This window comes from Prionailurus bengalensis, chromosome B3 (assembly GCF_016509475.1).
Source record: "Prionailurus bengalensis isolate Pbe53 chromosome B3, Fcat_Pben_1.1_paternal_pri, whole genome shotgun sequence".
Lineage (NCBI taxonomy): Eukaryota > Metazoa > Chordata > Mammalia > Carnivora > Felidae > Prionailurus > Prionailurus bengalensis.
The window spans coordinates 121,310,032-121,334,201 of NC_057355.1; the positions used below are offsets into that span (position 1 = coordinate 121,310,032).

General features: G+C 42.5%; 1 protein-coding gene across 10 annotated transcripts in view; it reads left to right on the forward strand.

The window, feature by feature from the left end:
- TTLL5 (tubulin tyrosine ligase like 5) overlaps positions 1 to 24,170 on the forward strand; it is a 285,893-nt gene that overhangs the window by 35,107 nt on the left and 226,616 nt on the right. For all 10 annotated transcript variants that reach the window (XM_043556671.1, XM_043556672.1, XM_043556664.1 and 7 more), the window contains exons 8-12: positions 5,869 to 5,938; positions 6,497 to 6,581; positions 19,542 to 19,643; positions 21,462 to 21,553; positions 22,578 to 22,685. In XM_043556671.1, the coding sequence (XP_043412606.1) occupies positions 5,869 to 5,938; positions 6,497 to 6,581; positions 19,542 to 19,643; positions 21,462 to 21,553; positions 22,578 to 22,685 (457 nt within the window). The remainder of the gene's footprint in view (positions 1 to 5,868; positions 5,939 to 6,496; positions 6,582 to 19,541; positions 19,644 to 21,461; positions 21,554 to 22,577; positions 22,686 to 24,170) is intronic.

Genomic DNA, 24,170 nt, shown 5'->3' on the forward strand with positions numbered 1-24,170 from the left:
TCCCTGGACAGGAGGCTAACTCAGTTTTGTGCAAGGGCAAACTGTGTTGACTCACAGGCTGGGAGTGGATGGGAGTGAGGAGTGTGTTTCTTTCTGTCCACCCCTGCCAAAATAGAGCAGGCCTTATTCTGAATACAGAGGAAGATTTTGGTGATTTCCCCTCTGGTCAGCACTACCTTTCCTGTCTTTTCCTCTGTGTCTGTTGTAGGGATAGAGTGGCCTCAAATTCCACTCCTCTGTCTGATCTCTCTACCGACACAAGACGTCCTCCCCAGAGTATCATCGTTAGGTTCTATTCTGAGGGCCAAGCTTTGGGTGTTGGAGGAGGGCCACTCACTTAATTAAGAATTAATTACCTGGTTCTTGTTCCTCGGCCCACTCCTGGGCCATGTTTGTTCACTGCCAGCTTGGAATTTGTCAGAGGCTCCTTGAGATCACCCTCACCTCTGTTATTTTCCTTCTTCTGCTCTGTTTTCTCAACCTGATCCCATCTGCTTTCTATCTTTCAGGGTTTCCTTAAACTTTTGGTCTCTTATTGGCTCCTTTAAATGTTTTCTAGCTTTGTTATTATTTCATTCTTTTAAAAACCTCTTCACTGTCCTTCCAGTGGGACTCTGGAAGGGAAGAAAGGGAGTGTGTGTGGGGGGGGGGCAGGGGGGAGGTCAAGTACTCTGTTTTAAATTCCCCAATTCTCTTTTTACATGGTCTGAGCTATTTCCTACACGCGCAGAAACTAACTTTCTGAGAGGTCTTTCACATTGAAAAGTCCTTAAATTCAGTCTGGACTGAAAACTGAGCAATAATAGCAATAATAGCAGATCTTACGTGCTACAGAAACACAGGATCTGGTTCTGGTACAGCAGCTACTCCAGCCTGAGCCCCAGGCTACAAGTGCTGTTACCTGGCCCCCGGTCACTCTGAAGGCCCTTTTCCCTGGAGTGTCTTGTGACAGAAGGCCCTGGTCACATGCTTTGGATCTCTCTTTTCTCGTTTCTGTTCTGACCTTGGCGCGAAGGCTCCTGTCGGACAGCTTTTCCTTCAGCTCCGCGCCAGGGGCTCCAGTGTTGTTTGAATCTCATAGACGGCACTGGTTTGGGTTTGGGTTTTAGCTGCCAAATGGAATTGCTATTGAAAGTCAACTGTGGTACAAGTTTGCTTTTTATTTTCTTAGACGTGAGTCAAAAAGAATAGGATCTATTTCCAGCTCATCTGGGGCTTTTTTTCTTTTGGAATGCTCTTTTGCCCTAGTGATTTGTTATTTTGAAACCAACATCATAAAGGGTAGAAAAGTTAAACTTTCCTCAGTGGGGCTGAGAACCCCGTGCCCTGACTCTTCCCTGGATGGAGTCTCCTAAGGAGGGTGACAAGTCTTTAGAGAATGCATTTGGCAGGCTCTCGTTCTCCCTCCCACCTCTCCCTGGGCTGAATCCCTAGAGACCCCCTGCGTAGATCAAAGTACTTGGCAGGACCCTTTGCCTCCCTCCTCCTCCTCAGTGAGGCTTTGGAATGAGTCTGATTCTTTGAGGCATTTGGTGGAGGTGCCAGACAGAAGCCTGGGAAGATGCCAGCAGGCACGGGGGGGGGGGGGGGGGGGGGGGGGGGGGGGGCGGCTGGCAACTTGTGGACATAATGGGAAAATATTCCCATTTCACTCCCCAAACTGGAATTTTATCACCTTTTACGCAGGCCTACAAACCATGTAGTTAATACTGTTCTCTCTCTGCTTATGCACAAGGCCTCACCATCCCCTCTTTTCCATACCTGGATCTTTTCCCATGGAATATGTGACCCATTAGCCAACTGGATGAAGTAACTCTTTCCAAGGCTGCTGCCTGCTTTCCTTTCAGATTTGAGGGGGAGGGGGCCGGAGTGCTCAGGCAGAGAGGGTCTGTGAGCTGAACTGAAGTGAGCGGGTGCGGGACTTGGGGGGTGGGTGGAGTTAGGTGTGAAGGCCAAATAAAAATATCTTTCCCTGTCTTCCCCACTGGAGTAGGGCTCTCACTAAAAATTCCCAATAATAGTCATAGCCTTTTGGAAAATATCTGCAAACAGCAACTTCTACCATTACAAGAACAGGATAAAGGATAGAAAAAGCATTACTTTTATGAAATACTGAAGAGAGAAGTATGAGCTCCTGCAGACGGAAGTTATCTTGGCCACTCAGCTACCTTCCTCTCTTATGATGTGCTCTATTAACTCTAGAAATACAGCCCAGAGGAGCAGAGCTCTGTTTGCTCCATCTCCCTCCGTGACTAAGTGCCGTATTTTCCCAATTTAGGATATTCAAGTCGAGGAGGGAAAGCGCTGGCATTTTCTGATTAAGGTGTGACTTTGATAATGGAAGTCAGATCATTCTTCTTTGTCATTCTTGCCTCACACATTATCTCATATTAATGTTTTCTTCGAGATTTTGAAGTAGCAGGGGAGTATTTGGCTTACTCTATTTACTCTGTGAATATAATTCTGTATAGCTCTCTTGTTTCTATTTGTTTATATGTTGTTATCTTAAGTGCTCTCTTATTTTTTTCTTCATTGTTCAAGAAATATTTAGGGAGTCCTTGCTGGGTTCCAGGTGCTACCGCTCCTTAAAACCTTTTGAGGAGTAGGGATTATCTCTTAATGCTAACACTGATACTAAGCTAACGTATCTTCGTTATAACTCGGTGCACGGCTCTGAGCGGAAGGGCGTGTGGAGTGCTATGATGATGATGCAGGCTGTTGGGTTGTGGAACTTCGTAGAACCCTAGAGGCGCTACGGAGTTTGCACTAAGAGTAATAACTGATATTTCTTGAGCATTTAATGTATGCCTACCCCGTACCTTCCAAATATAGACTCAGGTAGTCTTTAGAAGAACCCCATGAGGTAGTTACTGTTATTTCCTTGGTAAGTGGTAGAGTCAAGATTATAATTCAGGTCTAGCTGATTCCAGAGCATAACACTCTTAACCACTGTACCACTCTACCTTACAACAACTTAACAGATACCATGAGATTTAGTCTTAAAGTCCATTTAGAAAAATGGATGTATTTCCAACTTTTCCAACACTTTAGATCTTGCTTTAGCGTACTTTGGAGCTTGGACTTGAGCTCATTTGAAATGAGTCAGTTGGGGATGGATGAAAAGGAAACAGGCTTGAAAATATCAAAAGGCTTTCGTTAGTTGGTTCTTAGCAACTCATGTAATGTATGTAACACTACACAAACAAACTATACCCAGACCCTTTTCTTCTTCGTTGAGGTTATAGTTGAATTCCTGGTGCAGGTAGAGATGAGAGGTTCAGACCATTGAACAAATAGTAAAGTTACCTAAATAATGTGCGAGATTATGTTACACATAACCCAGGGGACAAATGTGTATGACGAGGGAGAGAAGAGAGGAAATGGGCAAGGACTGTAGATGTGTTATGGAATGAAGACGATTACCAGTGTAGTCTCTGGTTCAGAGGAAAGTTGGGTGGTCGATATCTGTTGCAACCTGTAGGTGTTACTCAGTGGGAAGAGGTCTGCAACTTTATTTTAGGTTTGGAACACAGACTTGAGGCTTACTCCTTTGTGCTATGATTCATCAGTTCTTACGCACTAACTCGACTCCAAATGGAGATAGCACTTGTGAGAAAGTGATCACGAAAAGTAAGGGAGTCTGGAAATGGTGTGGGTGCTCAAGTCCATGAGTATGAATCAGCAGTGATTGTTGCCATGTCCGTGTGATGCAGGGAGATGGGTTGTGAAAGTTGTGTTCTGAGTGTGGGACAGCAACAGTGGGAAATGAGAGGGGAGGCTCTTTCTCTTGACCCTGGGGTTGCTCATCGTGTTTGATGTTACGGGCCACAAAATTATCCTTATTTTATGTAGTATTTGGGGGTAGCAAATGCACTGCTAGGAAGACAGTCTTTTGAAATTGGGGGACAGTATTATAGGTCAGGACTTTGGGAAAAGATGTGAATAGTACCTAAGAGTTAAGCCTCCGAGGCAGACTGCCTGAGTTCAAATGCTGCTCTGTCAGTGTGTGACATCTGTAATATTTAGATGGTGATATGCCTCGTAGGGTTGGGGGAGGATTAAGTGAAATAATACTTGTGAAAAAACTAGAACAGCACTAGACACACAGCAAATGTTCATTCAGTGCATTTGTTAAATTTTATTTTTTTCTGCAAATTTTAATCGTTACTTCTGTTGCCACTACCATAGCTGTTATCATTACAGTTATTACTATAGCTGGGACTATTACTATAGTCCCTTTTGGACTCCTTTTGTCCTGGATAGATTGTGGTGGCTTCCAGTTCGTTTTTCTGCCTTAATATAATCCCACACAGAGTTGTGCTATTCCCTATATTTTAACCTTACTATTTACTTAATGAAGAATCCATAATAATTTCCTGCTTCCCACCATGTTCAGGCCAACTTAACCCTTGTTGGGGGTTCGAATCCCTTTGCCAGCGGGGTCTCCTAATATTCTAACCATACCTTTTCATTATTCCCCAGGTCTGTCTTTTAGCCCCAGGTCAGTGAATCTGTCTCCTCTCCTTTCTCCTGAGCTTTGTGCCTGCCATCTTTCCATGGCAGCTTCCTTTCCTTTCTACCATGTGCTCAATAGCTTTCAACACTCACTTCTGCACCTACTCTTCCAGGAAAGGCCTTCCCTGACTGATCATCCCACTAACTCGCCTGCACTTCTGTTTTGCAGTCTCATGTCTTGTGCTTGCAGATATGCTGCTTTGTGTTCTTTCAAATTATACATTTTGGGGCTCCTGGGTGGCTCAGTTGGTTGAGCGTCCGACCTTGGCCCTGGTCATGATCTTGTAGATCGTGAGTTTGAGTCTCACATCGGGCTCACTGCTTCTGATCCTGTTTCCCTCTCTCTGCCCTTCCCTTGTTTGCATTCTCTCACATATAAACAAACATTAAAAAAAAAAAAAAAAAAAAAAAACCTCTATATTTTGCTGTCCCTTTACCTAAATATTAAACTCTTCAGAAGTAGGGATTAGGCTCTGAGGGCAGAGATTGTGTTTTGTTCATCACTGTATCCTAAGTACCTTATACAGTATCCAAATACTCATGATTATTTGTTGTAGAAACAACTCTTTTTTCATGGAAAAACTCTTTAAAAGGGCTAGTTCAGTCTTGATACGTAGTGGCATAGGACATACAACTGATGAGTCCATGAAACATCCATCCCATTTCCCAAATGCCAGGATCCATTGTGGAAAGATCTATAAGTTTTCTAAGTAACTTAATGAAAGTCTTCACTTAAGAATAATGGTAGTATTTAGGGGCGCCTGGGTGGCTCCGTCGGTTAGGCGTCCGACTTTGGCTCAGGTCATGATCTCACAGTCTGAGAGTTCAAGCCCCGCATCGGGCTCTGTGCTGACGGCTCGGAGCCTGGAGCCTGCTTCAGATTCTGTGTCTCCCTCTCTCTCTGCCCCTCCCCCGTTCATGCTCTGTCTCGCTCTGTCTCAAAAATAAACATTTAAAAAAAAAAAAAAAAGAATAATGGTAGTATTTTAAAATTTCCATCATCCTTTACACTTGGGAGAAAACACATTTTTATTTATTTTTTAAGTAGCTTTTATTGTCTTGGCATGTAACTATTTAATATCATGTATATAAATCTTTAAAGCTGTTATGGCTCTATTTATTATGTGACAAGTGCTGTGTAAATTTATTTTTCACCCCTACTGTAATTGGATATCCGTAGTGTTTCTAAGTGTTATGTGGCCAGTTGAATATAGAGGTAGCTTGTAGGAAAACTTGTCTTAGAGTTTTAGTTTGCCATTTTATCATTTCTAAAAGGTCAAGAACTCTGCTCCCTTATTGTAAATTAGGATCCTTTGCATTTCTGTCCTTTTATTCTTTGTCTTTACTCCATAGCCGAACCAGATTTCCCTGGAAGAGAACATCCTGGTCTCCCGTTACATTAACAACCCCTTGCTCATAGATGGTGAGTTGAGATTAGGCTGTTGGCTGGACTGGGCTAGATCTCGCTAATTTTAAAACATATTTTCACAGTCTTCTCTAGTAAGCCTTTATGAAGCTAGTGTGAAGTTCTTGGCAGCTGTGGCCCCAGAGATGAGGCTGGTGCCTTCTGTACCTTGTGGGATTATTTTGACAATGAAATAGAAATGAATAGAAAAGCAAATGCTTTATAGCACATATATGTGCTATATGTACCACAGCACGTGTGGTATGTATATGTAAGCTCTCTTTCACATTTTATGTGTGTGTGTGTATATATATACACACATATATATGTATACATATATACACATATATATATATACACACACATATATATGTATACATATATACACACATATATATACACACATATATATGAAATATATAATTATTCTCAGAAGGCAAGGTGTGCTGCAGGCAGTGTGTGTTTTGTTGGGAGATTATTCTTTCTTTCATATTTCTTTGTTACATTGTCTTGTTCGTCTTACAACAGAAAACAAATGACCTGCATTTTTCCTGTGAACCCCAATTTTTTTTCTAGATTTCAAGTTTGATGTGCGCCTCTATGTGCTTGTGACTTCCTACGATCCCCTTGTCATCTATCTCTATGAAGAAGGGCTGGCTAGGTAAGAGACTTTTGGGGGAGGAGGGGTGTTTATCAGAGTGAATCCATTAAAGAGTGTGTTAAGATCAGGCTGTTTCTTTCTTTTGTGTTCAACTCAGAAAAATAGAGTGTACCCAGATGGATTTCAGATTACAGAAAATCAGTCGTGTTACCTTAAACTGCACTTGTATATCCGCAGGTGGGAATAACCATCTGTATGTAAACACACACCTTTGCCAGCCGGGCTGTAGGATCACATTGTACATTTTCATGCAGTGGCAATTGTTATGGTGACCCTGGGGCATTAAGATAATTTGTCATTGTTCTTTACAACTCAACCAGAAAAAAAAATCCCACATTTATTACCTGTTACATACCAAACATTCATTTCAATGCTCACAACAGCCTTACAGTTGATGCAGTTTTGCAGTTGGGACAAGGGAGCTTGGTCACTTTTTGGAGCGCTTCCAGCCAGATGGTGGTGGAGTGGGATTTGAACTCATGGATCTGACTCCAGAGCTCATGGCCTGAGCTGTTTCATGCCTCTTGTATTTTGGGGGCATTAGCTGCACCCCCCCACCCCCACCCCCCCCAGCAAGTAATATGCTTCACAGTCATTGTTTATACATTATTTTGTTTCTCTTGAGGTACTTTTTAGGTTTTAAGGTAATGTGACTTACTTACAAAATTGAGTTCAAGTTGTAATAATCTGAAAAATTTCCCCCACAGCCACAGAATTTTACAAGTAATAATATTTTCATAGGCCCTTTACATTGTTTAAAATAAATACATAACTTTGCTGTGCTTGTGTCCCTTTCCCCCACAAAACTAGCATTTGCACCGTATAATATATATTTACTAGCTCGCTTACTGTGAAGTTCCTTTTATGTGAGGGGCCTTATAGGGCACAGCAGTTCGGGGGGGTGCTTTGTACCCACGGTCAGCCATGACAAGCTAAAAAGCATGGCCTGTGTGTGTTTGTGTATTTTAGAAAATGCACTTGGAAGATGGGAAATCTCACGGTGTAAAAGAAGGCTACCTATTTAAGTTTAGTTACTTTGACACATGCTATTGTACTCTGGAAACTGTTATTTTAGAATACTTTTTTAATTACATCATGTACCTAAATTCTTCGATGCATCCTATGACTAGAATCGGAGGGTGAGCTCGGTTAACCAGCTTGTAGCTGGCTGAGCCGTGCCTTCCTTTCACCCCTAGGTGGCAGCGACAGCATTCATAAACATTGTCCTCTTCTAAGTTAAGATGTCTGAGTTGGAGCCTGAGGAACACTGGAGGCTACTGAAGCTCCATGGTTCTGGACTCCTGTTCCTCGAGTATTGAATATCGAGGAGGGGGACACTAACATTTCTCAGTTTTTAGGTAAAGGGCTGAACCACCATCTGAGTGCCAACCGACTCCTCGCTCTGATCAGATTTTCACAGGCAGGAAGTTTTCTGTGGTGTTTAGAGGCATGTGTGTTCTCCTACTTTGAAGCACAGGTTTAAAAGCTGAGTCCCCATCCTCTCTAGATTAAAAAGAAGGGAAGATATACTCTTACTTCTGCTCAGGTAAGCAAGGTGCTGAGGGTTTTCCATTTTGTAAGTTAAGATGATCTGAGCTGTCCTTGTGTAGCGTGAGCGTCTCCACTCCCTTCCCTCCCTCTGTCGTCACCCCATCGTGCCTCTTGTGCCCTTCTCAGGGGCTCATTACGTTCTGCCACAATTTGAACTTCTTGAGTAGGGAAAAGACCTCAAGGTATACCCACTGTTTCTCAAGGATATCATACCAGCATGTTTGGCATATTGCTCCCAAGACATTGCATTCACAGTATTTTTTTCTATTTATTTTTATTTTTGAGGAGAGAGAGAAAGAGAGACATGGAACACGAGTGGGGGGAGGGGCAGACAGAGAGGGAGACAAAGAATCCAAAGCAGGCTCCAGGCTCTGAGGTGTCAGCACAGAGCCCGATGCGGGGCTCGAACCCATGGAACGCGAGATCATGACCTGAGCCAAAGTCAGATGTTCAACCAACTGAGCCACTCAGGCGCCCCGCATTCACCGTATTAATAGCCCTTTCTATTGGTAAAATTTGGCATAGCTTTAAGGCCTCAGTGGCTCAGATATGAAATGAGAGCAATACCAATGTTTATTATAGAATTTACTACCGATATGCCAGTGCTTTGGCTACTGGGTGTGTGTTGGAAGTCAGAATCCATTGAATCGAATAACTGTCTTCTCTTGCCTCCAGCAGGAACTGAGTGCATGTATGTGTGGGTGTGTGTGTACTGTCTTTTAATGGATGCTTTTTTTTCCCCCAGAATAATTTAGAAGACAGCTTTTTAAAAACTTAGTCCGAATTGAAGCAAATAATAGGACTTTTGAGGACTTTGTCACAGTTAAGCTAAAAGCATTGGTGAATATAAAAGCTTGACCCAAGGACGGTGCAGTATGTCAGGCTCTTAGCAAGTCTTGCCAGGCTACGTTGCTCTGCACCATAACTTCCAGGTGCCCAAGTTCCTGTATCTTTTTTAAAAAAGTTTTTTAAATGTTTATTATTTTGAGAGAGAGAGAGAGAGAGAGAGACAGTGTGAGCAGGGGAGGGGCAGAGAGAGGAGACATAGAATCCAAAGCAGGCTCCAGGCTCTGAGCTGTCAGCACAGAGCCCGACGTGGGACTCGAACTCCCAGACCGGAGATCATGACCTGAGCCGAGGTTGGACGCTTAACCGTGAGCCACCCGGGCGCCCCTCAGGTTCCTGTGTCTTAACTCACTGTGTATCTTGGCTTTCATCTACTTTTTAATCCTCAGAATCCGCTCAACTGTGTCACCACATCCAGCAATAGTCTGTAGCTTCTCTGGATCTGCAGCCTCTAGTAATTTTGAGTCATGTGTGTTTTATGTAGATGTTACTGAAGATAAGCAGTTTGGGATGAGATCACTAGGCCATTTTACTTTGAGGCTCAACAAGGAAAACCGTAATTTTTCCTAAAGAGACAGCCCTGGCAGCAGATATAATTGGCTTCCTCGCTAGAAAAGAAGGGTCTTATCCCGTAACACTTGTTTTGGGCCTCGAATTAATGCTTAGGCGACATAAAGATTAAATTCATTTCACAAGACTGTTTTGTGAAGTAAATATTTTGTGTTAATTCTTGACCTTTTTAAACTTGAGAAAAAAGACCAGAAATAGTTTCTTTTTAGAGTCATAATTTCCAGGTGTCCTTGTTGTTGTTTTATTAAGACAGGAAAACTGTCATTATTTTCTTACACCTGGGCAAAATATTGAGATGTTTAGAAAAAAAATTGTAGTTGGGCCCAGCATTTTGCCCCAAAAGGTCCACCCTACTTTTGAGTTTGACGAGTATGTTCTTGCTTTGCACCAGCAGGGGACACTCAGTTTCCAGAGAGGGGCTCCATTCTCTACCAAAATGGTGTAGATTCTCTTTCTTGTCAGAGGTGGAATCCAAAAAGACTTTGTCCTGGATTTTACAGTTTTCCGTGGATCCAGTATGTGGTCTGAACGATCTGACAAGGCCCTTTTTGAGCCGGAGCTAATAGCCAAATTTTCACTGAAACAGGAAAAATAAAAAGTTAAAAGAAATTAGAACAGAATGGACTTGAAAAGCAAATACGCTGTCAGAGACCCAAAGATAGGTAGCACTCGCCACGTGGGGAAGTGAAGGTGCCCAGCCAGGGACCGGAGACTCCCATCCTCACTGGAGGTGGGGGGAGAGGTCCCTGAGCAGGCCCCACTCAGGATCTGCCTTTTCTCTGCCTCGGCCGTGTTATTCAGTGGAAATTCAGAAAAGACCCCAAAAGCATTAGTAATGCCTTTGCCTTCCTCCCCACCCCCAGTTCCTTCTTCAGTAGCCTTCCTTGCTAATTAACACTGGCTCCGCAGGGATATTTACCTTTTCTCTGCTGGATTCCTGCGGTTTTGAAAGAATTCAGGTACTTGCTGGTTGCCAAGGAATTCAGATTACCTCACAGGCTGCACACTGTCCAGAATCTCTGCCACAGCAGTGAGGGGGGTTGGGGGGGTGGTGTAGAGACAGCAACAAGGGGAAGAAAACCCTCTCCAGTGCTCATTGTCACCCTCCCTGGCAGGCCCTTGCTGTTTGTGAAGTTTGAGTCATTTCTGGCTCTGAAGACAGGGGATCAGGCTGGTAATCCCCTCCCAGACGGCTCTGTGGGGCGCTGCCCAGTCACTGCCCCACTTTGGCAGTCTCTCTCTAGGCTGCAGCTGGTTGACAGCAGATCAGAGAGCTCTCGGGCCTCTTGTTCTCTTCCATAAGATTTTTCTGGGTCAGGCCAGGATGAAACCCAGTGGCTCCTGGCAAGGCTGCCTGAGGTGCTGTCTCTTCGTCCTCCAGGCCTCTCTGGCTCAGAATGGCTACACCTGCTGAAAGATAACTCCTGTGCCACAGCCAGGATCTCCTCAGGGCCGGCCTCCTCTTTCCTTTGTGCATTTGGACTGAGTGTGTGTTAGATTATGTGACTATCAGAGGGGAGGGACCAAGTGTCCTACATCCAGATTAGCCATGACTCTGGCTATGGTGCAGTATCTTTGAAGAACAAAACAGTTTTTGAATGGAGGAGGGGAGTTTAGAGGATTCCACGAATTCTGTGCTTTCCTTCCTGCTTTGCTTCCATACTGGTGAAGTTCCTGGGACAAGCAGCTCAGGTGCAGCTTCATTTCATGTTATCCAGTACCTTCTATGTGTCTAACACGGGAACCCTGCCTTCACACAGACACTCGAGTTTTAGACAGGTTGTTACCATTGTCTCCATTCTCACTGAGAAGCGTTGAAGTGTGGCTTCTGACTTAAGAATTCATTGTCAGAATAAAGTTAATCTACATATGTTTCAGTGTGGTTAAAAAAAAAAAAGCATATGCTTCTCTCTTCATCGGTAGGCTATGAAATAGTACCCAGAGTTTCAGATTTGGCGAAGAAGTAGAGGCTCCCCATCCCCCCCCCCTTTTTTTTTCCTGTCATTAGAGCTTTTTATAAATCTTGATTTCATTAAGAGGGAAGTTCAAGACTCAGTGCATCATGTAGATTTCAGTATGTGTTAGGAGCAGCAGTATTTGCAAACTTGGTCCTGGGGTGGCTAGTAGGGAATTACCTCTTCAAGATTGTGGCTAATAAAGAATTTGTGTTGAAGCTTTCTGACCTCAACAGGCTGAAATTTGATATGTGAAGGTCTAAATCAGGAGGTCACAAACCTAAAGGCTCACAAGGACATTCACTGAAAAAGTTGCTCTGGTGGAAGCTGGAGATCACATGTGCCACTTAAGGGCATTTACTATTCAGTGCCTGCAACTCGTTGATATGTGGTGGTGCTGTGGTCTGAATGTTTGTATCCCCCCCCCCCCCCCCCAATTCATATGTTGAAATCCTACCCCGCCCCCTCCCACCCCCCCCACCCAAGGTGATGGTATTAGGAGGTTAGGTGCTTGGGAGGTGATTATGCCATGAAGGTGAAGCCCTCATGAATGTGATTAGTGCCCTTTTATAAAAGAAGGCACAGAGAGTTTCCTGGCTCCTTTCACCATGTGAGCACACAGCTGGAAGCTGCAGTCTGTCTGCCTGTATCTTGATCTTGGACTTCCCAGCCTCTAGAACGGTCAGAAATCTATTTCTGTTGCTTATAAGCTACCCAGTTTATGGCATTTTGTTACAGCGGCCCAAATAGATTCAGACAAGGTGGTATTCCAGATCTTTTGGTTTTTTAAGGTTGGCTGAAAATCTAGGTTTTTACTGAGAAACTTACTTCTGTTTTAATTTTAAAACCATTTCAGACTTCTAGAAAAGCTATAAAAATAGCCCAGAGTTACCTTTTGCCTTTCATGGAGAGACCCCATTCAGGTTTGGCCAGTTATCCTAATAATGTTCTCTATAACAAAAGGATCTGATCCAAGATCACATGTTATATTTAGTTGTCATGTCTCTTTAGTCTTCTTTAGTGTGGAACAGTTCCCATAGTCTTCCCATGACTTTTATAACCTTTGCATTTGTGAAGATTACAGGCCAGTCATATTTTAGAATGTCCCTCAGTTGAATTTACCTGATATTTTTTTCATGCTTAGACCCAGGTTCATTATTTTTGGCCAGAATAGCACAGAAGTGATGCTGTGTTGTCATTGCATTATATCTGATGGCCCACGATAACTATTTAGTGGTTTTTTTTTTTTTTAATTAAAATTTTTTTTTTAATGTTTATTTATTTTTGAGAGAGAGACAGAGAGATAGAGAGACAGAGAGACAGAGCACAAGCCAGGGGAGGGGCAGAGAAAGAGGGAGAGGCAGGCTCCAGGCTCTGAGCTGTCAGCACAGAGCCTGATGTGGGGCTCAAACTCATGGACCATGAGATCATGGTCTGAGTCCGACGTTTCACCAACTGAGCCACCCAGTACCCCTATTTAGTGGTGTTTGACCACTTGATTAAGGGGGTATCTGCCAGATTTCTCCACTATAAAGTTACTTTGTTTTTCCCTGTGTAATTAATAAGTATCTTAAGAGGAGATACTTTGAGACCATGTAGAGTCTCATTCCACATCTAGTTTTTACCCAGTGATTTTATTTTTTTATTTTTTTATTTTTTAATTAATTAATTAATTAATTAATTTAAAAATTTTTTTTTACGTTTATTTATTTTTGAGACAGAGAGAGACAGAGCATGAACGGGGGAGGGGCAGAGAGAGAGGGAGACAGAATTGGAAGCAGGCTCCAGGCTCTGAGCCATCGGCCCAGAGCCCGACGCGGGGCTCGAACTCGCGGACCGCGAGATCGTGACCTGAGCTGAAGTCGGACGCTCAACCAACTGAGCCACCCAGGCGCCCCTTAATTTATTTTTTAATTTACATTCAAGTTAGCATATAGTGCAACAGTGATTTCAGTAGATTCCTTAATGCCCCTTACCCAGTTAGCCGATCCCCCCTCCCACAACCCCTCCAGTAACTCTGTTTGTTCTCCATATTTATGAGTCTCTTCTGTTTTGTCCCCCTCCCTGTTTTTATATTATTTTTGTTTCCCTTCCTTTATGTTCATCTGTTTTGTCTCTTAAAGTCCTCATATGAGTGAAGTCATATGATTTTTGTCTTTCTCTGACTAATTTCACTTAGCATAATACCCTCTAGTTCCATCCATGTAGTTGTAAATGGCAAGATTTCATTCTTTTTGATTGCCGAGTAATAACTCCATTTTATACACACACACACACACACACACACACACATACCGCATCTTCTTTATCCATTCATCCGTCGATGGACATTTGGGCTCTTTCCATACTTTGGCTATTGTCGATAATACTGCTGTAAACATTGGGGTGCATGTGTCCCTTCGAAACAGCATTCCTGTATCCCTTGAATAAATGCCTAGTAGTGCCGTTGGTGGTTGTAGGGTGGTTCTATTTTTAATTTTTTGAGGAACCTCCATACTGTTTTCCAGAGTGGCTGTACCAGTTTGTATTCCCACCAACAGTGCAAAAGAGATCCTCTGTCTCCCCATCCTCGCCAACATCTGTTGTTGCCTGAGTTGTTAATCTTAGCCATTCTGACAGGTGTGAGGTGGTATCTCATTGTGGTTTTGATTTGTGTTTCCCTGATGATGAGTGATGTGGAGCATTTTTTCAAGTGTCAGTTGGCCATCTGGATGTCTTCTTTGAAGAAGTGTCTATTCATGTCTTTTGCCCATTTCTTCACTGGATTATTTGTTTTTTGGGTGTTGAGTTTGATAAGTTCTTTATAGATTTCGGATACTAACCTTTTATCTGATATGTCGTTTGCAAATATCTTTTCCCATTCCATCGGTTGCCTTTTAGTTTTGCTGATTGTTTCCTCCGCTGTGCAGAAGCTTTTTATTTTGATGAGGTCCCAGTATATTTTTGCTTTTGTTTCCCTTGTCTCTGGAGACGTGTTGAGTAAGAAGTTGCTGTGGCCAAGGTCAAAGAGGTTTTTGCCTGCTTTCTCCTTGAGGATTTCGATGGCTTCCTGTTTCACGTTTAGGTCTTTCATCCATTTTCAGTTTATTTTTGTGTATGGTGTCAGAAAGTGGTCCAGGTTCATTCTTCTGCATGTTGCTGTCCAGTTTTCCCAGCACCACTTGCTGAAGAGACTGTCTTTATTCCATTGGATATTCTTTCCTGCTTTGTCAAAGATTAGTTGGCCATACGTTTGTGGGTCCATTTCTGGATTCTATACTCTGTTCCATTGATCTGAGTGTCTATTTTTTACCCAGTGATTTTAATATCCATTGATGTTTCTTGCCTGAATTATTACTATGACAGTTGTTAAATGATGATTTTCTAATTCCATCATTCCTTTTTTCTTTTATTATTTGGCATTTTGCTCCAAGGCAGAGCTGTCTCTTCTTCCCATTTATTTATTCATTTATTTATTTATACCAGTAAGGATTCCTATTTTACTTAATGGGTTATGATGCTTTGCTGTCAGGATTTATTTTAATGTCATAGTGTCTCAGATTTGGCCAACAGGAGCCCCTGTAAGCTGGCTTTTGTGTCCTGTCATTTCTTTGGGCACCAGATGTTTCAGGCTCATCTTGTTCTTTTCTCTGTCCCAGCTCTGGAATCAACCATTTTCTTCAAGGGGCATTGATTGCTTTTAATGGAGAAGAGTATTTAGGAATCAAGATGTGAGAGCTAGATAAGCTCATTGCTCTGGGGTGTCTCTGCTCCAGGTCCTTGAAATGGGCAGACCTCAGAAATCTATGTTTGTTATGTGTTCATGTACACATATGCACATTCACATCCATATTTACTTTCGTAAAATGTTTCCATACATTGAAAAGCAAGAATTTATACTAATACCTCCCAATTCCTCAAAACTACAGGGTTCATTCTAGTTTTTCCCTTTCCTTGTTTTTAGTCTCTCTCCTCCAACAGTGAGAAATCTGACTCCCATTATCTCTAACATATTTATATACTCAGTTCCCTTTTGTGTAGCCAATCTCTCAACCACCTTGGCCACCGCCCCCCTCAGATGCCCTCCTTGTGTGGATTTTTACCCCTGTGAGGCCGCCACGCTACACGGATAACCTCCTTGTACTGCCTGTGGGCTGCCTTCCTATCCTGTCCATCTTCCTTATGTAAGCGCTGGCTGCAGGAAGGAAGGTCTGATTTTTAAATGTTGGCCAAGTCATTCAAGTTTTTTTTTTTAAGTTTGTGGGTTAATCAGAACTTGATTAGTAGGCCAGTGGGACCTTTGGTCTAGACGATACGAAGGAAATGTTGGAAGATGGTGACCAGAGATGGAAGTGGTCTGTTTAATAGGGACTTTGGTGAGAAGCGTGGTATCTTCCTGGCTTAGCAGGAAAGATGAGCACACACACCTACGTGGTCTTCCACGTTCTCCGTCAGGCTAAGGAAATAGTGTAGTTTTTGGCTCTTTTGATAACTTTCCATTGAGCTTAAGTTTTTTTGTTTTTCTCTAATTCTTGCTTCTTACACTCTTTAGAGACCCACTCTGTGACACTAATAATCTTGTCCTTGCTGGAGTTGAGAATATAAATTCCTCAGTGAGAAGGATGATTAGGAGAAAGAAAACTTACTTTTTAGAGATGCAGTTCTATTGAAAAAAAAGGTGTAAAAATGACAGATGTGTGGAATACCAGGTGACTCAACCGCCAGGCTTTTGCCAGGCTTTTCTTGTTGACCAGGTTAGATCAGATACTCTTATTGAGAAGAGATGAAAATCCTCTTTCTCTGAAACAGAACCCTTTCCCTCCCTCTCAATCATTATTCTTCTAGGGGAGAGGATGGCAGGAGGTATGTCACTGTGAGGTAATGTCTGGATGAGGCAGGCAGCCTCTGTGGGGCCGCGTGGGTCCTCTGTGCATTTCAGAAGGATTCAGAGAATGATGGTCTCCTGCTTGATTGAAGAATGTCTACAGAAGCAAGATTGGAATACACAGGCAAGGTTTACTCATCATGGAGTGGCATGGTTAGAAGTTAGGTGATAACTAGTGGAAGTTTCTGAAAAAAATCACAGGTCCTTCACACACAGATAGAATGGTCATCAAGCCCTTGCCCCTTAGCCGTACATGCCTGGTCAACATTTTCTCTTTGTCCACATCCTTCTTCCTGTCCTCATGTTTGTTTATTTTAATTTTGGGTTTTTGGCGGGGATTGTTTTTCACTTCTCTTTCTTTGGCTTTTGTATATTTCTAGTACAGGGAATTAGGAAGAGATAGTGGGTGGGTGAGAAGAAATAGAGAAGAGGAAAATTTTTAAATGCTGCCCTTTAATGTGGTAAAAATTCATGTTGACTTCATAGTCTGAGTAAGCATATGTAAATAATTTGTAAATCATATGAAAATAAACTTGTGGCCGTCCAGGATTTTTTTTCACACACTTGGATATGCCTCTTGGGAAAACCACTTTAGTGAGGGGTGATATGGTTATAGTGGTATGTAAACAGGGGTTGATATTTACCATAACCATTCGACTCGAGTGTCCTTTTGTTGATGTTGAGCATCACTGGAAAGTTTTCTCTTTCCCTGGTTACTTCCTTCAGAGGCACGTATATTTTATACTTTGGTCTTCTTTTGACAGTAGTCCAGGATATCAAATGGCTGCTCTGTTTTCAGTGGGTTCCATGTTTAATCCCTCTGTCTTTTGCCTTCATTCCAAATTCAGGAATTCGTCTCCTACGCTATGCTCATAGTTATGTTGTCCTGCAGACCTAGGTTTTGTGTGCTGTTAATGTTGCCATTATTGTTTTCCTAAAATGAACTTTATAGGTCAGTTCTGTTATTTCTACAGACGTGTATTTTAAATCTACCATTCTGCTGTCATTTTATTCTTTTTGCTTAATAGTTTCCATAGAATGCTATGGTGCCAGGACCGTATAGGCACCCCATAGGTGTCTTGACCAGCAAATGCTCTGTCATCCACAGCGTCGTGTACACAATTTCCCAGGCATGGGTAACTCTGTTTTCGTTTTTCATCCTTCCTGTTTGTCTAAGGTTCTATCAGAGAAACAGCATCTTGTGGTTAAGAACATGTGTTGTGGAGTCAGTGTGATGGGGGGGGGGGAGGGGGTTGGAATTTATGTATTTATTGAAGTTGTTTTCTTTGAACTTAACATTACGTATGGAAATGCAACACATTATTACAACAGCCAGATTTGCAAACAGCAATATTGTGGGTGAGAAAATAATTCAATTTAGGCAGAAATGATTGTTTCAACATTTAACCAGATGTATAAGAGACAACAACATTGTGACTAAGGGCACGCGTTTTGAATTGGACAGCCTTGATTTTGTTACTGGCCATGCTGTTTCCTTTTTTTTTTTTTTTTTTTAAGTTTTAATTTAAATTCCGGTTAATTAACGTACAGTGTAATATTAGTTCCAGGTGGACAATATAGTGATTCAACACTTCCATAATCACCTGGTGCTCATCACAAGTGCACTCCTTAATCTCTCTCTCTCTCTCTCTCTCTCTCTCTCTCTCTCTCTTTTTCCCCCTTATCTGTACAGAAGCCTTTTGTTTTGATGAAGTCCCACTAGTTTATTTTTGCTTTTGTTTCCCTTGCCTCAGGAGATGTATCTAGAAGTTGCTATGGCTGATGTCAAAGAAGTTACTGCCTGTGTTCTCTTCTAGGATTTCGATGGTTTCGGGTTTCACATTTAGGGCTTTCATCCATTTTGAATTTATTTTTTGTGTATGGTGTAAGGAGGTGGTCCTGTTTCATTCACCATGTTGCCGTCCAGTTTTCCCAAACACCGTTTGTTTAAGAGACTTATTGTTTCCATTGGATGTTCTTTCCTGCTTTGTCAAAGATGAGTTGACCGTGCTATTGTGGGTTCATTTCTGGGTTTTGTATTCTGATCCATCGACCTATGTGTCTGCTTTTGTGCCAGTGTTATACTGTTTTTGATGATTACAGCTTTGTAATACAGCTTGAAGTCTGAAATTGTGATGCCTCCAGCTTTGCTTTACTTTGGCTACTTGGGAGCTTTTGTGGCTCCATACAAATTTTAGAATTGTTTGTTCCAGCTTTGTGAAAACTGCTGGTGGCATTTTGATAGGGATGGCATTAAATGTGTAGGTTGCTTTGGGTAGTATAGATATTTTAACACTATTTGTCTTCCAATCCATGAGCATGGGATGCTTTTCGATTCTTTCATCAGTGTTTTATTGTTTTCAGAATATAGGTCTTTCACCTCTTTGATTAGGTTTATTCCTAGGTATCTTATTTTTTTTGGTGTAATTGTAAATGGGATTGATTCCTTAATTTCTCTTTGCTGCTTCATTATTGGTACGTAGAATTCTTTGCAACAGATTTGTTTGTTGATTTTGTATCCTGAGACTTTACTGAATTCGTTGATCGGTTCTAGGAGTTTGGGGGTGGAGTCTTTTGGGTTTTCTATCTATATAGTATCATGTCATTTGCAAATAGCAGAAGTTTGACTTCTTCCTTGCTGATTTGGATGCCTTTTATTTCTTTGTGTTGTCTGATTGCTGAGGCTAGGACTTCCAGTACTAGGTTGAAGAAAAAGTGGTAAGAGCAGACATCTCTGTCTTATTCCTGACTATGGAGGAAAAACTCTGTTTTTCCCCATTGAGGATGATTATTAGCTGTGGGTCTTTCATATACCACCTTTATTATGTTGAGGTATATTCCCTCTAAACCTACTTTGTTGAGGGTTTGTATCAAGAATAGATGTGGTACATCCATTTGGACAAGTGATTTTGGACAAGTTACTTAATCTTTCCAGGTTACATTTTAGTTTTTATGTCTACTCTAAAAATCAGATATAATATTACCCACTTCAGAGAATTGCTTTAAGGAATGAATTACATATTATATATGAAACACCATGGGAGTGGGCATTTATTAAGCACTCACTGCTAATGACGTCACCCTCCTTTTATTAGTATCACACTGATCCTGAGTTCAAGCCTGTATTTCCTTGAACCCCTGTTCCTGGCATGTAACTTGTGTCTTTTCTATCAGGTTTGCAACCGTGCGATATGATCAAGGAGCCAAGAACATTCGGAACCAGTTCATGCACCTGACAAACTACAGTGTGAATAAGAAGAGTGGAGACTATGTGAGGTACTGGCTGCATGCGAGCCGGGCGCCAGGAAATCAGTTTCACGGGCAGGTGCCGGAAATGTGGAAAGTCAACTTGTTGCACTCCATTTATCTCCATGGAACTTACAGGAAGCTGTCGTTTAACGTAGTTTTGAGGCATATCTGCTATTGCTTCTCCGTTGCTTGCCCAGTTACGGCGTCCCCTTTCTCTACCAAAATAGGCCTTCCCACATTTCGTCTTCACTGTCTTTCCTCACTTGACTTAGGGGTGGGAATTTAATAGGCATATGGAACTTTTTAGGAGACAAGAAATGAGGTCATTTCAGCACTTGGCAAAATGTATCAAAAGCTTAAAAAATATTGGTATCCTTTGACCCAGCATTTCCATTTCTAGGAACTTAACCTTAAGAAATAACAAGAGATGTGCGCACAAGATCAGAGAGAAGAATGTTCATGACTGTACATTGTCAGGTGGAAAAAGCAGGTTACCAGACACTACTTGCAGTTTAAGTTCTTTTTTGAATCTATAAGATAGCTAAAGCTGTTTATTTTTGCTGAGGGAGAGAAAATGTAAACTAGGAGGATATATACCAAAATGTCAACAGCGCTTAACTATAGTGGATGAGATTATGGGTGGGTGACTTCTGTTTTCTTCTCTGCACTTTTATGTATTTCCTAAAATTTTCTAAAATGAATGCTTGTATGATCAGAGGGAAGAAGAGTTAGGAATAAATTAAATGAAGAAAGAAATGAGGCCATCTCAGAGAACGATTCAGTGGAAGGGAGTACCAGCACAGCTGTGTGGAAACATCCCTTCTGCTCTGTTTTCTTTCATCCTGATAATTTTGCCAGAAAGTGGAAAAATAAAAAAGAAACCCAAACAGTCACTTTCTACTCAGCCTAAAAATAGGTGTCTAGAAAGTCCAAGGAAAGAAAGAAAAAGACTCTGGAAGTGATGGCATAGTTGCCAAGGCTGTGTAGATTTCACGGAGTGTCCTGTGACCAGTGTTTGGAATTGAAGATACCCTATCGTTCACCCTGGAAGATGAGCAGACATGCACCCAAATGGTGGGTGGTGGGGTGGTGGTAGGGAATGAGGGGGCATCTGCAAAACACAGTTTCCAGATTGCAAGACCTTTCCAGTAGTCATGACAGTGTACCCCGTTTGGCAGTCTGCTGCTCTGGTGGTGGGGCACTTCACTGATTTTATTGTCGCTCTCACGGATTCTGCCTTCAGCGATACCTCAGAGGGTATCCAGAAAAGCTGTGTGGAGAGCTACCACTAGAGAGGAGAGAGCCTGCTTCAGATGCTGAAGCAGTTCCATGCTAGGTTAGCTCATTACAATGTTATACTACATTAGTTCACTAGCCAACCAAGACTCAGTTCTGGTCTCAGAATGGCATTAGAAGTTGTTTTGTGGGCTCATATGACTTTCACCTCAAAGACTAGGTTAGTATCCCCAAACGTGTCGTTCTGTTCATGTATTGTGGCCACTCTTAAATTGTTTACATCCTTTCACACATTGCTTCCACTCGTGATACATAATAATTGTTTGCTTAAGGAAGAATTTGCTGCCTTTTCCCCTTCCCCCCCCATAAGAGAAGCTATATGCATTTTCATTAAAAAATAAATCAGTGGTAGAAAGGGATATATGACAAAGGGACTAAGAATAGGTGCTGAGGGAGCACCGCGGGAGGGAGCACCTTTGTGGGAGGTCCGCAAAGGGAATGTTTTCCTGAAGATTAAAAGGACAAGTATTTGTAAAAAAAAAAAAAAAATCTGGTTTCTACAGCCAGGCCTATTTGCAAGTGTGACTTTGGTCCATTCCTTTGTTTTAGTTGTGATGATCCAGAAGTGGAGGATTATGGGAACAAATGGAGCATGAGTGCCATGCTTAGGTATCTGAAACAAGAAGGTAGAGATACAACTGGTGAGTACCAGGCCTTTTTCCTTTGTGATCTCTCTTTTCTGTATAACCTCACTGTGCCTCTCAGCATGCATCATTCTCTCTAATTCTGGTAGTGTCTCTGAGACTTCTGACAGGGTCGTTGTTCTTTTTGTTGTTTTGTTTTTAAATTTTTTTTTTAATGTTCATTTATTTTTGACAGAGAGAGAGAGAGACAGAGCATGAGCGGGGAGGGGCAGAGAGAGAGGGAGACACAGAATCTGAAGCAGGCTCCAGGCTCTGAGCTGTCAGCACAGAGCCTGACTTGGGGCTCAAACTTACAGACCGCGAGATCATGACCTGAGCCGAAGTTGGACGCTCAACCGACTGAGCCATCCAGGCAACCCAGGGTCGTTGTTCTTGATGTTGATTTTTCCTGCCCTGTAGAAGATGGAAAACAGGCTTTCTGTGATGCCCACCCCCCCCCATCCCTTTTCTTGTTTCTAGTTTGGAAGGCATAACTTTGTCCTTTAACCCTTAGTGAATTTATCCTTCTTGAATGTTGAGCTGCGGACTGAAGTACTGTCTTCATATTGGCCCTGAGTTCAAGTTTTTCAAAGTTAATCTGCCTCACTCATGTTGAATTGGGGAATGAGCAGTGTCAAGTCTGAGTACAGGGCTTGGAATCAAAATGGACACTACTGGCTGAGCCTTGAGCAGAATGGGAAACAGTGTGCAAGAAGGCTTAGCTCAGTCCACAAAGGGGAAGGGCGATGGAGAAGCCTGAGAAGGGGGAAGTAAGGCTTCTTTTCCATTCCATGTCTGTCTTTTGTCACAGGATGCCACTTCAGTACAACCCCTGCACCCACATTCTTGACTGTGCCACCTTATTCATAGATAATGCCGTCTCCTGGAGTACCTATTTGCAAGACCGCCACCTGGAGACTTTTTGGAATGAGCACATGTGCTTTTACAATCACACCGTGTTCCAGAATCCAGGTTTTCTACTCTGTACATTATAGTGTCTCTTCCTTCTTCTTCTTCTTCTTCTTTTTTTTCTTTTTTGTAGCATTGATGGCCCATGTGGAAGACCTGATTATTAAGACTATAATCTCTGCTGAACTAGCTATTGCTACAGCCTGTAAAACCTTTGTTCCTCACCGCAGCAGTTGTTTTGGTAAGGAGACTCACGAAGCCTAATATGTTGTGTGAAAAGGGGCTTGGGAAGTTGGGAAGGGATCCTGGGGTAGAGAGGCTCTGTGATTCTACAGAAGTAAGAATGTGTGTGTGGGGCGGGTTTTTCTTTCTAAGCTCAGGTGGCATATGAGGGTCCTACTAAGAGGCCAGTGGTGAGCTTAGTTGGAGGTCCCCTGAGGACTTACAGGCTTTCTGTGCGGGAAGCAGGGATTGGAACTAAAGTGTAGGTCTCTCTGTCAGAGTGCAATCAGAAAAAGCCTGCAATGGACTGTACAGGAATCCAGCTCTAACAAATATATTCCAGAGCCCCTTGGCAGCCAGACTGGGAACCGTTCCAAGAAGCTCTGGCTGGTACCAGTGTGTGCTTTCTCCCAGTTTCCAATGACTCCTCCTTTTTGTTTTAGTCTTCTTTCTAGTGGGTTTCTGCCCCCCCCCTCCCTTTTTTTCTCCTCCTCTTCCTCCCTCCCTCCCCTCTTCTCCCACCCTTAACTCCCTGATTGCACAGAGAAGGAGTAAGAAACAGTTCACAACTCCTGGATCAGGAAGCCTGTTGCCTACTGACCCACTGGCTATGACTGGCACCGAGGACACCTGCGCACTTTGCTTTCTGTGTGGATGTGCACTGTGTAGTGATTGCCAGTGTGTCTGTAAAGTCAACTAGGCTTTCAGCAGGTGTTAGGCTTTGTTAGTAAAACACATTAGGGTTGTTGCTGGGGGGATAATGAAAGTAATACAGTAGTAAGGATATCAGAGTCATGGCTCGCTCGGGAGTCAGGGTAGCAGGAAAGTGAAGAACACGGACTTTAGAGCCTGACGGACGGAATTAGTGTGAAAGCCATTTGCACCCTTACTTGTTTTCTTATTTTCAGCAAGTTACGCCAGTCCTGTTTCCTCCATTATAAAATTGTACTAATGACGGTACCGATCTCCCAAGGATACCAAGAAGATCAAATGAGATGATGTATGCCAAGCACTTGGCCCAATGTCTGGTCCTCAATTTGCACTCAATAGAAATTATTTCTTTGCTATTTTTATAACTAGAATGAGTAATTCTTGATCTCTTTCACGGATTATCATAACAGTCTGTACTTGAGAGGCAGTAAACAAAGGGAGGTGTTGAGACCAGGAACAGAAGACCGTAGACAAACCAAGACCTGAAATTATATAAGAAAAGGAGAGGTTGTGGTACATTTTCTAAGTATAGTGTGTTCATGTCCTCTAAAACCCTACATGGCTCTTTAGGGTTAACTAGTCAATAGAAACTTGATAGGACTTCCAGGCTTCTAAGTACCGGACCACAGCTGAATTTTCTAGAATTCAATTTCTCCTCTTACACCTTATAATCCAGCTCTACCACTGAGCACTCCATGCCTTTGTGCCTCGGTATAAATTCTTCGGTCCTGTCTGCCTGGCACACTCCTGTTCATATTCTCAGACTAAGCTTGACGTTGCCTCTTCTAGGAAC